This window comes from Fonsecaea erecta (genome assembly GCF_001651985.1).
Source record: "Fonsecaea erecta strain CBS 125763 chromosome Unknown Scaff1, whole genome shotgun sequence".
NCBI classification, from domain to species: Eukaryota; Fungi; Ascomycota; class Eurotiomycetes; order Chaetothyriales; family Herpotrichiellaceae; genus Fonsecaea; species Fonsecaea erecta.
The window spans coordinates 1242405-1257266 of NW_017387244.1; the positions used below are offsets into that span (position 1 = coordinate 1242405).

The window sequence follows — 14862 nt, forward strand, 5'->3', positions numbered from 1 at the left end:
AGTCAAACCTCCCACTTTATGATTCACGACTTTGCCTTCGAATTGTGAAGTACTGCCATTCACATCTCGGACAACTTGTCACATCTGTCCTTGGCTGTCTGTATAAAACACACATACCTGTATAGATATCGCACGTCGGCCAAAATGGCAAAAACTTATCAGAAAGCAGCTCAACCCATAAGCTGGTTTGTGATAAGCGAAACTCTGCCCTTGCGGGTTGGTTTTTCTCGGCCGGCCGGTTATACTACGAATTCGCTACTTTATAAGGGTTGATGTGTGGGATTCGAACCCCAGGTCCTGCTGCTAACTAGCCCCGGTGGTAGTCTTGACCTGACAGGACCGGGAGTCGATTGAGGTATGTTGCTCGGGTCGCACTCGGTCTTGGATTCGCCCTCGTCGTATTGAGGGGGTCTTGGTGTGGGAGAAATTCGAACAGATAAAAATATATGCTTTCAGTGGATTTGATCTGGATGTGAATGTGATGTGGATTCTCTTTGTACCAGACCTACTTGTCTAGCACTTCACCTACTCACCTACCTGCTTGTTCGCCTGACTGACTACCCAGTCTAATAGTCGAACTCGGGACCCAATACCTTGTTTAACCTATACATCGCGATCTCGTACCTCACTCTCGATTTGACCTCCACGATCCAGTCCTTGACCGACTCCTTCAACCTTGTCTGGAGCGAGTCTATCTCTACTTTAGGGAGCAGCTTTGCGTCAGGAGCACTGGAGAGCGAAGGGGAACCAGGGCGGGACCACTCCTGCACATGGCCATCAGGTCTGGCTGTTTGATGGGTGTCGTGGGCAGGACAAGCAGGCTCAACCTCAGCATGGCTGATCTTGGAATACTTGCGCTTCACAAGCTTGCGCCTCGCTTTGGAGGGACGCAACAAGGAACGAGACATCTTGGGCTGCGGCGATTGTGGGGGTATTATCAGGGCCAGTAAGATCAATCGGGGATGCTTTACCTGCACAGGGATTGGTTGGTTTCCTGTTGCGTGGGCTGCTTTGCTCCGTCGAAATCGTGGTGGTGAGAGTGTTTTGTGCTGGGCTCAGAAGGCGAGGGTGTAAGGATCGAGCAATATTTATGCATCATGAAGCACTGGCAGCTGTGGAGGTATTCAATGCGGTCGATGCCTCAAGCCATCTTGGGCGAAGGCAGTTGCATTGCAGACTCTTGAGACATCTGCCTCAGTGTCTCATGTTCTATGTTTCTTCGAGATTGGAACAAGGATGCCCCGCTGCCTATTGAGATTCGAACGACTAGCCATACTACTACTGCCACTTCCTTGGAGGCTTTGAGGAGGCCTTGCATCTGCGACAAAGAAGCAGTCTACAGACGGGACAAAGGCAAACATTGAGGAGAGCCTTTGTCTCGCCATGTATGAGAGAAGACAAAAAATGGCGGCTTTGTGGGGGAACCAGAAACGTTGATGGGAAGAAGGAGGGCGGCTGTGGCGTGCTTTGTCAGGCAAGGGAACATGGAGTTACGCCATCTATGGTGACTGTCGGTTCTGTAGAGCACAGAGGAAAACTTCAACGGCATGCATGTAATATGTATGGCAGAAATGACGTTGATTCTTCCTCCGGCTGGAGCTGTGCTGCGGTTATCTCAATCCTGCCAAACCAACACCCACGTTAGACTCCTTCCCGCTCCACGCCTCCCACAGGCTCATCGCCCCTCTCTTAGAAGGTCGAGCCTGTCCTTTGAAGAGATGTCAGGACAGCGGGAAGGCAAACTGTCTGCTGTGATGCTGTACAAGGCTGAAGAAATAAGGATTGATATTTTGTTTCGGATAAATAGAAAGTCCGAGGTGGGTCTCTCTCCGATTGGATGGTTGATGTCGCAGGCACCATCATGAACCATCAAAGTCTCTGCGATGCTGGTCTTTGAATTCTCTCTTGACATTCCATCATCCAGCATCGAGCATGTCGACCACGCTGCAGTCACTTAATGGCCCCCTCTCAGGAATATCGCCATCCACGGCTTCATCCTTCAACCAGGCTGGGAAACCTGCGCGGGTATTCGCATGTGTACTTTGTCAGCAGCGCAAGGTAAAATGTGACCGTATTTCACCTTGCGCGAATTGCGTCAGGTCCCGGGTGCAGTGTGTCCCTGGTTCTGCAGCTCCGCGCCCACGGACACGTAGGATTCCCCAGAGAGACCTCCTGGAACGTCTGCGCACGTACGAAGATCTGCTCCGTCAGAACAATGTCACATTCGAACCGCTTCGTAAGGGTTTGGCTAGGGAGAGAGGACCTTCCAATGTCGAGAGCACTTTCGGGTCAGACGACGAGAAGCCGGAACCTGTACACTCAGAAATGCCATCTCCATCAACCGCTCTGTCGTCAGGAAGAAGTTATGGCGCAAAGTATGCATTGCTCACCGAGTTGATTCAAGACGACTAACTTTCCCAGAAACGTATGGCATGTCATGAGCCACGGGGTAAAATCACACTGTGTTACTTTTGACTTCTACTGACTGCTGCAACAGTATCGGGACCCAGATATTGACAGCACTTCCTCTCATGAAGATGAGCTTGAAAGCGCTGTGAACAAAGCGTGGGATGAGTCATTTACAAATAATGATAATCTTGTATTCGGCACCCGCGATCCGGCAGTCGACCTTTCGAAGTTACATCCCGACCCTGTTCAGATCTTCAGGCTTTGGCAGATATACCTGGACAACGTAAACCCGCTGCTCAAGGTTACACACACGCCCAGCCTGCAGGGACGCATCATTGAGGCCGCCAGCAACATCTCCAAGATAAGTCCAATTTTGGAGGCACTCATGTTCAGTATCTACTGCACTTCAGTCTCGAGCCTTGCGGTCGAAGAGTGCCAGAGTCTGTTCAATTGCCCGAAAGAAGACCTGTTGATGAGATATCAACATGGCTGCCAGCAAGCGCTGTTGAATTGCTCCTTCTTACGGACGAACGACCGTGAATGCTTGACCGCATGGTTTCTCTACCTAGTAGGTTTGGCGAGTAGCTAAGCTCTTTCCTCGTTTTTGACGCTGTCAGATCTCTCTCAAGCCAAATACACTTCCTCAATCCCTATCATCCATGCTGGCCGTGGCCATTCGCATTGCACAACGCATGGGCATTCACAACGAGTCGGCACTGGCGAGGTACACGATGCTTGAGGCGGAAATGCGCCGAAGACTGTGGTGGTCGCTGGTTCTTTTCGATACCCGCATAAGTGAGATCGCCAACTCCAAGACTGTCACGCTCGATCCTACTTGGGACTGTAAGATTCCCCTCAATGTGAATGATTCTGACCTGCGGCCGGAGATGACGAAATTGCCCGCGATGCAAGGAAATACGACCGAGGCACTTTTCGCCGTCGTGCGCGGTGAGCTTGGTGAAGTGATTCGCCATTCTTCTTTTCATCTCGATTTCATCGCTCCGGCGTTGAAGACCAACGCCAATACTCTCCAGAGCGGACCGGAAGGAGAAGGGAGTGAGCTGGCCAAGCTGGAGGGGGCGATTGAGGACCGTTACCTCAAGTACTGCGACCCGGAGCACCCGCTGCACCTCATGACCATGTGGACGACACGGGCCCAACTTGCCAAATATCGCCTCCTGGAACACCACTCACGCTGTTCCGGCTCGCCTGCGCGGCAGACGGATGCGCAGCGTGACGCCGCTACTATGCATGCGCTTCGGATGCTCGAATGCGACACCAAGGTCATGAGCTCACCGCTCACCAAGGGCTTCCGCTGGCTGAGCTCCTGCCACTTCCCGTTCCCCGCCTACATCCAGATTGCCCAGGACCTGCGAAGCCGACCGGTGAACCCGCAAGCTCGGCGCGCCTGGGACGTCATGAGCGAGAACTACGAGGTGTGGTTCAGCTCCGACTTCCTACAAGACGGTCCCTTTTTCCGACTGTTCACGAATTTGATCCTTCAGGCGTGGAAGGCGTATGAAACAGGCCCCAAGCAATTTGAGAATATGTTCACACTACCCAAGATCGTGTCATCTATCAGACACACGCTGTCGCAAATCGCTCAGCCTGAACAGGATGCGGCACCCACTGATGATGACCCGCCGAAGAGCAATGCTACCGGCCCCCACGAAATGGACTGGCTGGACCTCCCCACGCCACCAACCTCCTCCACACCTATGCCGCCCACCCTGATGGGCATTTCGAACCAGAACCTGCTGCTGCAGCAGCATGGTCGCGGGATGCAGGACGATTTCGCAATGCCGGGCCCGCAGGGATATTTCAGCATGCCAGCCCAAGAGGCGATGGGTAGCAACATATATCAGTGGGACTGGACTGGGTTGGGAGGACAGCCTGGCTGGGAGAGCTTTTGACTTTCTTGTTAGTGGTAACGCGATAGGGGAGATGGATGGGATACTACTCATCGGCTGAGCGTGACGTTGCGGCCAGAGCGAGGGTGTGGCTCTATGCGCAAAGCAGATCTGTTGGATGAGGACGTGTGTTCAGATCCACAACAACAACAAGAACGACACAGTGAAGAACTGAAAAGATGTATACATCAAGGGAAATGATTTGGTTATCTGTGAAGATGTCGAGCGTCTCAATTATTTGGGTTGCCTCTGAAGCTACCGTTGTATGAACAAATCTCCAGTCTCAATTTTCGTCCTGACCGAGCACATTCAGCAGTTCTCCATGCGCTAGAGCCCCTATGTTGATTCCCTGCGTAGCACTCGAATATACACACTCCATGTCCATAACCACTTCCAAGGGTAGTCGGAAGAAATCCATCTCTGCTCCCCAATGGTGCATGCCGTTCCGTGCTTCGTGCTGTCTGGCCAAGGAATTGACCCGTTCTCCAGCACTTTCCATTCCATTACCCGTCCCATGGCTCCGAGAGGCTTCTATTCCCTGTTTCAACTATCATATTCTCAGCCGGCCGTGCGCGCTGACTGCTGACTGCTTCTGTTTCTCTGCTTCCCGAGGAGGCCCGTTGATCTGAGACCGCGCCGAGTATCTGTGCCTGTTTGGTCTGACTTAACCTTGCAGCACATCTCCCGGGATGTAGGGCCAGCACGGCAGCTGGATCCTCTCGTGTGTGACCGGTTCAGCGGTTTCGCCCAAATCCTTCTTGTGGGTGACGAATTGGAGCTCATCAACCTCGCTGATCTGGCGCCCTGACGTATCCGTGAAAATACGAGTGAGGTGCATCCGCCGAACCGCTGTCCATGCCCGGTGAAGCTGCAAACGAGGATTGGTGACGCCGAGTAGTTGCACTGCCGCCCACATACCGTATAGCCCTGGCTCGTTTGCTTCTGACCAGATATTTTCCCAGTATACTCTGTCATCAGGGTATCTGGCATTGACCGTATGGAGACCTGACTAGGCGAAGATCGCTTCTTCCAGCCAGACTCTGCGGGTCGCCTGCATATGCGCGGAGCACGGCGAGGAGACACGGAAGCGGAGAACAGTCGCGCAAAGACGTCAGGCACGCCGGCAAGTCGCAGACAAGCCCACGAACATGTGCCAGTCTGTCGCATGAAGAACCCAGGCAAAACGTCCGCTTAAACCCCTCCAGATTGCAGCGGAACTGCTTCCAGACCCCCGGAGCACTGATGGCCCGGTACTTCGAGAGACCCTCGACGACGAAGAGGACCAAAAGAGAGGTGACCATCCCCGGCTGATGTTGCGGCATATCATCTGGAGTGAAAACCGCGCCGATGACACGGTCCCTCTCCCGCTTGCCGGCTCCCTTGGCTGCTGGCAGCGGGACGGGGAGAAACTGCTCAAAGATCTGGAGGCGGATCTCGGTTGGCAGTTCGAGGAACAGTGGCTTTCTCGCAACTTCTCCAGTCTTTCTGTCCTTGGCGAGGTGTATTTTGGTGGCCTTTCTCTTCTTCCCCCCGTAGCGACACCTGGCCCCCCGCTTGGAGGCCGTTGGAAGTCTTGACTTTGGCCATCGTTGCAGAAGCGACGTTCGATCGATATGATGTAGGGGGGTTCGAAAGGGTGTTCGGTGGTGTTTTCAGCGCTGCAGAGGTAGAATAGAATACGCAGGCTGGGAGACAAAGTGGAATGAGAGAGAAATGTTGATCAAAAGACGGAAGGGAGGAAGTGGTTGAATGGTTGTCGAATGAGGCTCGTGCACCACCGAATATACGGAGTACTCTTCACCATTTGTAATTCATCTGCGTGTCACTTCTCGTTATTCAAGTATGATGAGTGAAGGGTTTCAGCAGAATAAAGAGAGGCTGATATTTATTGTGGATGGTTTCCAGCCAGGCGAATACAGCCTGACCAGGAATTCCACCTCCCTGTCTCTAGAACTGATAATGATGACTACATCATTCCGTGCTCCTGATTTTCTTCCTTGCAGGATCCTTGCTTCAGACTGCAAAGTTCCCCCGCCGCTGGTTAACGCCCCACGCCGAATTCCATTGTTGCTTCCCAGAACCGATCCAGCCCAACATTCAAATCCCAGGCAACTCGACCCATTCAGTATGCCTTGCTGCTGAAGGTGGTTGCGACTTTCGAAAGACTAATTGGAGTTCGTGGACTTTGGAGCCATGCACAAACATGAACCATGGGTAGACGTCGAATGCCTTGTAGATGCACATGCGTCGTATCATCTTCCAATTTTGGAAGCATCCAAAGCCGTCTTCTGGCTGAAAAAGAGCCTTGACTTTGTCCCACGTGTCAGTCGTTCCACTGCATTCCGCCCATATTTCAGAGCCCTTAAAGAAGCCTCTTACGACGCGTAAGGGTCTCCAGCAGATAGAAACTTCTTCCAGCGACTTCAACAAGTCTTCTTTGGTGCCATGGATCATTGCTGCAAGAAGTGCCAAGTCGGTCAAATCCATCCTCTCCAAAGAGGAACCCGTGATAAGATACTGTAGTTTTCGAATCCTATTTAGTTTGTAAGGAGGCTGTCTCTCGAGGAAGTCTGTTCGGAACAACCCAGATCCCAAGGGGCGTGTCTGGGGAGGAGTGGAGATCGTTTCCAGGCCTTTGTGCCACAATTCCCCGAAATTCATCAAGGGACTGTTCGGTCGAGTGCTGGATATCAAGAGTGAGTCCCAGTCGGGAAGCAGATTTCGCACGGTAATAGTGGTGGTCGAGAAAAACAGCGGATCCCATTCTTCACTGATCTGGTGGCACAGGCGTCTGAGATTCTTTCTCGCTAGTCTGAGGACCGATCTGTTGTCTTGTCTTTTCCTGTCACACCGCTGCGCCAATTTCTCGGGAGGGACCCAGAGGAAATAGCTGTAGATTTCAAGCCGAATTTCGGCGGGGAACTGTAGGAAGGGAATCACAAATGTGGATGACCCCCGGGCAGAGCCTTTTGGCGTGAGAATTTTCCGTGGCTGTGGGATTGGAGCAGATGAGAGCGTCGCAGGGCTATCTTGATCAATGGCATTTGGCACTGCTGAGCTTGCAGCACTGGGAGCCGGAACACTAGAAAGCCGCTTGAACGTCTCCTCTATGCGAGCCGACAGGGCTGTTGTTCCAAGTCCTGACCATCCAGATACTGCACGGTTGGAGCGTTGAAGACTTCCGGGCTTGAAGGAGCTGATCATAGCGTGTTGATGATTTTGACGTCTTGTACGAGGAGGTCTGGTCACGCAGGTGCTCTGCTGAATGACGAGGGGAAGCTCATGGTTGGCGGACAGGTTACGCCCGGTCTCCCTGCAGAATTCGAACATTCTGGCAGTATTGGAAGAAGGATGATCTCCATGGAACTGCTGTATTTGAGAAGGCAGAAGTGTCAGCAAAGGTTCTGGGTCGGTATTTAAATGCGCAGGTAAAGAAGAGCTAGATTTGCTGAGACTTGCCTCACTCCCTTTTCTTTGTCTCGCAACCGCCATGATCCACCTTGAAGTACAATCGCCAGATGACCACCAAAGGCGAGGGAATAGAAAACTTATGCTTGCTCAAACAATGAGAGACATAATGGGAAGGATCTTGGTCCTCAAAAAAGTTGTTCGATGAGACTCCTGGGATTGGGAATTGGGGCTTTCTTCGGCCAGGAACAACTACTTTGCCGCTGCTGTCGCTCTCTTCCTATCACCACTTCACTTAATTTACTTCACTCCATTGGAGAAAGATCATTGTACAAGCAAACTACACTACGTTAATGGAACTAGAGGCCATGGAACCTTGATCAATATAGTTTCGATAAACACGCAGGATTTGATATCTTCTACTAGAATGTCGTCGCAACCTCACGTCAATGGTTGGTTCGAAGATATCCCATCGGCTACTTCTAGACTTCATTCACTAGAGGTCCACCTGTCCTGCCAACAAAGCGCAAGGTCGCTGTAATCCCTCTTCAGAGACGAGCGCGTCCCTGCCGCCCGATGATATTCTTCAGAGAAGTGCTGTCAGGCAACGGCTGCCCATTGCTGTCGTCGGTTGGGATCTGCTGCGAAGCAAAGGCCAGAAATACCGCTTCCCAGTGGCCGTCCGAGAACCGAAGGAAGAAGGCACCATCTTGCCCTACGCCGTTGGAGAACCCAACACTACCCTGGTTCATATGGACGTCATGAATGCCAGAGCCGAAAGACGACCCGTATAGGTAGATATCTGCTCGCTGGCTGATGGCGTCGTCCAGAATTGGTCGGAGTTGATCGAGGATGTCATTGTCTGGTCCGCTTTCGAGATAGGGCAAGATCCTGCCATTACTGATCCGGAGCAGGTTGCGACTCCGGATATAGTCGAGAGGAAGATCTTGTGTGTCGTCATTCTGGGGCTCAATGGGGTGGAAGCCGTAGTCTAAGCGTTCGAGGTCCTGCGTGAGGGGGTGCGAGAAATTACGGTCGAACCAGTAGACGAGTTCGTTGGGTTGGCCCTGGGATTTGACATTTATTGCTGCCTTCCTCTCGATGGTTCCATCCTCGTCATCTTTGAAGGAAAGGTTGATATGAGGAGTACGGTCGTTTGGCCCGTCAACTTCGTAGGAGAGGGGGAAACCTTTCCAGACGCCGTAGTGTGAGATCGGCATGGCGTATCGTTTGGGACGTAGTGAGAGGTGTGGTAGGGATCAGAATGAGTCTGAAGATAAGCACAGAGGACATGTTGCTTTGAGAAGGAGAAGGCCATAACGAACAGCTTTTATACGATCTCAAACGCGGGACTGTGATCAAACTCGAATTCACAGGTTGTCAGGTTGCGAGTAGCCCAGCAGCGGGTGCCACTCACACCGTCGTATTTGAGGAACATCGAGGGCTATTGCTGCCTCAAGTCCACGGAAGGCCGATTCGGACACGAAAAGCCAAATCTTGGATGCCTAGCGTTGGGTTGAACCAAGTTGTATCAGGACTGTGGCTCGGATCGAGACAGGAGAAAAGTGGGTGACATCCTCCTGAGCCACCAACTGGTAGAGCCAGTTGTTAATTTCATAGAAAACGTGGTTTTTTTGTTCAAGTTGCCACATATAAGCATCGCATTTTGACTGCCGACAGAGTCGTGGTTGTGTTGGTGAAAATGCGGGTGACAACGTCGGCTCAAGGCATTCTGTGCCACGGGAACAATCATGCACCACGCCTGCCGGCTTGGAAGAGGTCTGATGCAGCCTGTCTATTCTTATGGTTGGTGCGAAAAGACATATTGGCCAAGGTAACGGCTGCAACTGAAATGAAATGAAGCTGTTGTAATCTCTTCGTATTTTCCAAGTCCTGGCGTTCCGGGATACGACTGGCGCCTGCATTCTGTGCCAATTCCGCGACATTGCAACGAAGCAGTGGCATCAAGCAGGCAAGTATCAACCAATTGAGATTGGCTTGCGCCTCATCTCAACGAAGGGGTCGGCTCGTCATGCGTGACTGTTCGTGACCGGTGGAGGAAGCCAAGATGCGATTGTTACACCGAGACTTCTAAGCACCATTCCCTGTCGCCTCAGCCGCAGGATGTTGGAGAACAGAGAAAGAGAGGAGATCTTGGAGGCAGCAAGAGCTATTCTGAGGTCGATAGGTCGTTCGTAGTCCAGAGCCTACCGAAGGAGCAAATCAGTTGACTATTGACATGTGGAAAGCACACACGAGCAAAATCTCAGGGAGATGGCACAAGCGGTGTCACCCTCAACCTTGCAATGCCTACTGATTTCGCGATAGCGGTAAGGCAACACCATTTTGTGGAGCTGAAACAGGGCGGGATGTTCGTGTAGAGTTCGTGGCCAGGCCTGGGCTGAAGTCGCTTGCACATCGCTGCAGCCAAATGGACCAATCGCTGGTGCAGCCTCAGCTGCGGCTGGACTCTTCCAACACGAATGCCTCACCCCCAGAATCTGTGGCCTCACTCACCTCACTCAACTCTCGGGTTGGCCTCAGTACCTCTGCTCTGCCTCCTCGACCCTCTCGGTCCTGTCTGTCCCTGTCACGGGCTAGAACAGAGCCCCACCAACGGTACCGACCTCCGTTCACCTGCACGCCAGAAGCATTTAAAGACCTCGTCCGCAGAGGCATCCAGGGCATCAAGCATATCTTTCAGTCTCTATCCTGCGTCTCTAAGAAGAAGAAGAAGAAGAAGACCAACATGTCGTCAGATCCAGCACCGCCCACTATGGCGATTACACAGACCCCACCAGTGGAATCAATCACCAATATTCCTTTGAAGCATGGCTGGGACGAGGGAGCATTCACTTCCGAGCTGTTGAAGCAATCCATTGTACCACGAGATATTTCTGCTGCCGACACAGACAGAAAGATCACTCCTCCAACAGCAGTCGGGAAGCCTCCTCCTCTCCAGGAAGGCACCTATCGAGGAACCAAGTTGGCCCTGACTCAAATGATGAAGCGCATCGAAACAAGGTATGTTGCATAGATTCTATTCCTGCTCAAGGGGCGAAAATGCTGAACGGACACAGATTTGAATCCTTTTTCGACGTAGCCGGATTTGAGACCAGCGTTCCATTGGGCCTCGCTGTCAATCCCAAAGACCTATACACCTTTCAGAAGTCCGGGAGTGACAATTACCCACCGCATCTGGATGTCATTCCTAAGGTGGACCAGGTCGACTTGCTCAAGATTTTCGACTTCATGAGGCTTCTTGATACCGGCACCCTGGTGGGGACGCTCATTCCAGACAAGATCCTTGACTTCATTCACGATCATCCGGAGGGGCCCACGGTGGACGCAATCGAGGCACGCAACAACAAACTCCACCAGGACAAGGAAGACATCTTTGACGAGGAGAATATTGGGAATCGTTCTGACTGGTGGACGGATGCCGTATTTGCTGAACAGCAATTTGTCGGCACAAACCCAACCACCATCCAACAGGCATCGGCAGAATGGGTCAAGGCCTTTACCGATGCCGCCCAGTCAAATAGCGAAATGCACAGCCTCCTGTCGAGTGGAAGCCCCGAGTCCTTCTATGTGCAAGATTGCAGCTACTTCCGAACGGCTGTTGGGGCAGATCAGCAAGCAGACATGATTTCGAATGACGGAATGAGACGTCTGTGTGCCTCTGTGACGCTGTTTCAACTCACGGATGCGGGTGTCCTTCACCCACTTGCAATAGCAGTTGACTACAAAGGTAGCCTCGCCAACTCTGTGGTCATATTCAATAAGAGGTCCACCCCATCGGGCACAGAATTCAAGGAAGACTGGCCGTGGCGGTATGCAAAGACATGCGCGCAGGTCTCTGACTGGTTGAGACACGAAGTCACAGTTCATTTGGTAAATACCCACCTAGTGGAGGAAGTCACCATTGTGGCAGCACATCGTGCCTTTGCGCCAGATCATGCGGTGTATCGCCTTCTCCAGCCTCATTGGCTCAAGACCTTGTCTGTCAACGCGGCAGCTCGGGCTACCCTCGTCCCAAACATCATCACTAAGATAGTGGGTGTCACGGATCCCCAACTTTATTCTTTCGTCAAAGACGCGTACAAGCGGTTCGACTGGACAGGCCATTACGTGCCGAACGATCTGACGACGAGAGGCTTCCCTCCGAGTGAACTGGCCAACAACCCGAAGTTCCACAACTATGCTTATGCTCGCAATATGATACTCATGTGGCAGATCCTCCGCAAGTTCGTGTCGGCGGTTCTTGCCATCGACATTCACTCCGATGAGCAGGTGGCGAAGGATGAGCAGATTGAGAACTGGACCAAGGAGATGCAAAGCGACGTTGGAGGACAGTTGAAGTCCTTTCCCGTGATCAAGACTTTGGACGAGCTGGTCGATGCTGTCACGATGTGCATCCACATTGCCTCACCACAACACACTGCCATCAATTATCTCCAAGCATATTATCAGACATTCGTTATCAGTAAGCCCTCGGCTCTGTTCTCCCCGTTGCCGAAGAGTCTCAGCGACCTCAAGACATACCAGGAGAAAGACTTGGTTGCGGCATATCCGGTCAACCACGCACGCGAATGGCTTCTAGCATCCCATGTCCCCTATCTCCTCAGTTACCGGGTGGCCGAGGAACAAAATATGCTTAATTTTGCCCTCTCCACGGCCAAGCTTGCTTCACTGAACGGGCAGACGGCGCTTGCCGCCGCAGGTGCACAGCTTTATGCGGATTTGATGGATTTGGCGGCCGTCTTTGACAAGAATAGCAAAGACATGGATGACCAGACGAAGCCGTACCGTGTGATGGACCCCAAGTCCACGGCCGTCTCGATTCTGTTGTAATCGGACATGTCTCAGGGAATGTTGAACAGAATGACATGCGGAGGCGGGCTATAATGATTATGAAGAATGCGTAATAGTCATGAGCATAGATGTATTCAATAGGGACCAATATGAAAATTAATCTTTCGATATGTCGCCCCCCATCCCGTCATTCTCGCCGATGCCGGACAAGGCTGGAGGAGCGTCAGGGGAAAATCAAATCTGCCCCTCATGTCGGCAATTGATTCACCGCACGCTTCATTTGCCGACCGACCACGATGGTGAGCATCCGGTCGCATCGCCGTGAATTACCAGTTTTGTCTCATGAATGCCCGAACGTTGGGAGGGGAAAGTGGTGTTCAAAAAGGATTCGGCAGCCCTCCCCGGAGACCCGGTTTCTGTTGTTGCTCAGACAGACGTGGGAAGATATCCTGAGGAAAGAAGCAGAAACCACGGATCTTCTTCCTGTCCCGTTTAAAAAAGCCCACAACAATGGAGGCGTTGACGAAGATGTTCTCGCTCGCCGGCAAAACGGCCGTGGTGACGGGCGGGAGTCGAGGTATTGGGGCAGCTATGGCTATCGCTCTGGCTGAAGCTGGTGCAGATATCATTCTCATCCAGGTGAGGGAGGACCTGCCAGTGGTCACGAATGACAACCTCGATTCGTTTCAGGTTATCCTGCCTCATTTATGACAATGTGCTGACTACGAGATACTCGACTAGCGCGACGAAAGCAACAAGGATACATACAACAAGGTCCAGCAGCTAGGGCGCAAGGCCACGATAGTCACGGCGGACCTGTCCGACCAGGGATCCGTTTCCAAGACCATCCCGGACCTGGTGAAGGCGGGCCATGATATGCACATCCTCATCACTTGCGCCGGGATCCAGAAACGACATCCCGCGCACCAATTCCCCCTGGACGACTGGAACGCGGTGCTACAAGTCAACCTGACCACGGTATTCACGTTATGCCGCGACTTCGGCGCCTATCTCTTGTCCAAACCGGCCCCTGCCTCGCCGTCCCAGTCGCGGGGAGCCATCATCAACGTCGCCTCTCTCTTGACCTTCCAGGGCGGCATCACCGTGCCCGCCTATGCAGCGTCCAAGGGCGGCGTGGCTCAGCTCACGAAGGCGCTCAGTAACGAGTGGGCCAAGGAGGGGATCAACGTCAACGCCATCGCGCCGGGATACATCGATACGGACATGAACGAGGCCTTGATCGCGAACGAGACTCGGGCCAGGCAAATCCTCGAGAGAATTCCCGCGGGACGGTGGGGGACCCCGGAGGATTTCAAGGGCGCTGTGGTGTTTTTGGCCAGCGACGCGAGTCGGTATGTGAGCGGTGAAATCTTGACGATTGACGGGGGGTGGATGGGACGGTGATTAGTTGTTTTCGCTCTCTCTCTTCTTCTTTTTCCTTTCTTTCTTTCTTTGTCTAGACCGTCCGACGGGGGTTAGAAGACTGGCTGCATGCAATCCACGGCACTGGCGCAATGAGATAGCAAAAGGATGAGATAGCAAAAGGATGAGAGAGCAAAATGGACGGGAGAGAGTATGTGAAAATGACACTTTGGTGACACAAGCTTTCCCGTCATTTGAAAAGAACGGGGCAGGTATGCCGCAAGTGTTTTCCGACTTCACCTCATCTCTACAAACGGAAAAGGGTAATGAGCTCATTCGGTTTCTCTTTGGCGCATTCGCACTCTCTGAAGATCGCTGAAGCTGAGGACACAGCTCTACAAAATGGGTTGTCGCGCGGCAGAAGCCCGACACGACCGCCTATCATGGCTTTCCCACTACCAGACAGGATTCTACCGGTACCTGCGTCACTATGAGGGACTCTGACATGCTCCAGCGGTCACCTCATGAGCTGTCAAAACTGTTGTATCTGTCAGCAAGGAGATGAAAATACTATGGGATGAGTTCGAGACTATGCGTTCATCGCGATTAGCCGCTGGTGTCTTTGCATCATGCTCCCAGAAATCATGACTTTTCATCACCTGTTTCCACGGCGCGAAGTAGGACAAACGGGGGAACTGGCATATCTCGGGTGACCTGCCGGAGACTGCTCAATAACGCTCAATCGGCGCTGCCTTATTCAAGGACTTCCATGCTGCTCTCAATCAGCCATCTGCAGAAAGTCATGTGACGGACCGTGTTATTGAGGCAGTTATTCAAACGTCAATGGCAGTGATTGAGACACACCATGGCAACGAGTGTACAAAAGCAGCTAACTCCGTTTTATCTGCCCTTTGTGCCTCGCTGCCTCGGTTTCATTCTTCGAGACAAGGTGATTATC

At 52.4% G+C, this 14862-nt stretch overlaps 7 protein-coding genes across 7 annotated transcripts; 3 read left to right on the forward strand and 4 right to left on the reverse strand.

The window, feature by feature from the left end:
- Positions 1-566: 566 nt before the first annotated feature.
- Positions 567-908, reverse strand: AYL99_00418 (hypothetical protein; the record flags this gene model as incomplete). Its single annotated transcript, XM_018831934.1, has 1 exon — positions 567-908. The coding sequence occupies one exon, from the start codon at positions 906-908 to the stop codon at positions 567-569; it is 342 nt and encodes a 113-aa protein (XP_018697813.1).
- A 1417-nt stretch (positions 909-2325) lies between these two features.
- Positions 2326-4322, forward strand: AYL99_00419 (hypothetical protein; the record flags this gene model as incomplete). The annotated part of the gene is made up of 4 exons (XM_018831935.1): positions 2326-2375; positions 2422-2449; positions 2498-2977; positions 3027-4322. The coding sequence occupies 4 exons, from the start codon at positions 2326-2328 to the stop codon at positions 4320-4322; spliced, it is 1854 nt and encodes a 617-aa protein (XP_018697814.1).
- A 971-nt stretch (positions 4323-5293) lies between these two features.
- AYL99_00420 (hypothetical protein) lies at positions 5294-5906 on the reverse strand (the record flags this gene model as incomplete). The annotated part of the gene is made up of 2 exons (XM_018831936.1): positions 5294-5809; positions 5862-5906. 2 exons carry the CDS (start codon positions 5904-5906, stop codon positions 5294-5296), a joined length of 561 nt encoding a protein of 186 aa, XP_018697815.1.
- Positions 5907-6416: 510 nt separating this feature from the next.
- On the reverse strand, positions 6417-7523 carry AYL99_00421 (hypothetical protein; the record flags this gene model as incomplete). The annotated part of the gene is made up of 1 exon (XM_018831937.1): positions 6417-7523. One exon carries the CDS (start codon positions 7521-7523, stop codon positions 6417-6419), a length of 1107 nt encoding a protein of 368 aa, XP_018697816.1.
- A 752-nt stretch (positions 7524-8275) lies between these two features.
- Positions 8276-8947, reverse strand: AYL99_00422 (hypothetical protein; the record flags this gene model as incomplete). The annotated part of the gene is made up of 1 exon (XM_018831938.1): positions 8276-8947. One exon carries the CDS (start codon positions 8945-8947, stop codon positions 8276-8278), a length of 672 nt encoding a protein of 223 aa, XP_018697817.1.
- Positions 8948-10158: 1211 nt separating this feature from the next.
- AYL99_00423 (hypothetical protein) lies at positions 10159-12581 on the forward strand (the record flags this gene model as incomplete). The annotated part of the gene is made up of 2 exons (XM_018831939.1): positions 10159-10751; positions 10808-12581. The coding sequence occupies 2 exons, from the start codon at positions 10159-10161 to the stop codon at positions 12579-12581; spliced, it is 2367 nt and encodes a 788-aa protein (XP_018697818.1).
- A 471-nt stretch (positions 12582-13052) lies between these two features.
- AYL99_00424 (2-deoxy-D-gluconate 3-dehydrogenase) lies at positions 13053-13946 on the forward strand (the record flags this gene model as incomplete). The annotated part of the gene is made up of 2 exons (XM_018831940.1): positions 13053-13181; positions 13284-13946. 2 exons carry the CDS (start codon positions 13053-13055, stop codon positions 13944-13946), a joined length of 792 nt encoding a protein of 263 aa, XP_018697819.1.
- Positions 13947-14862: the final 916 nt, after the last annotated feature.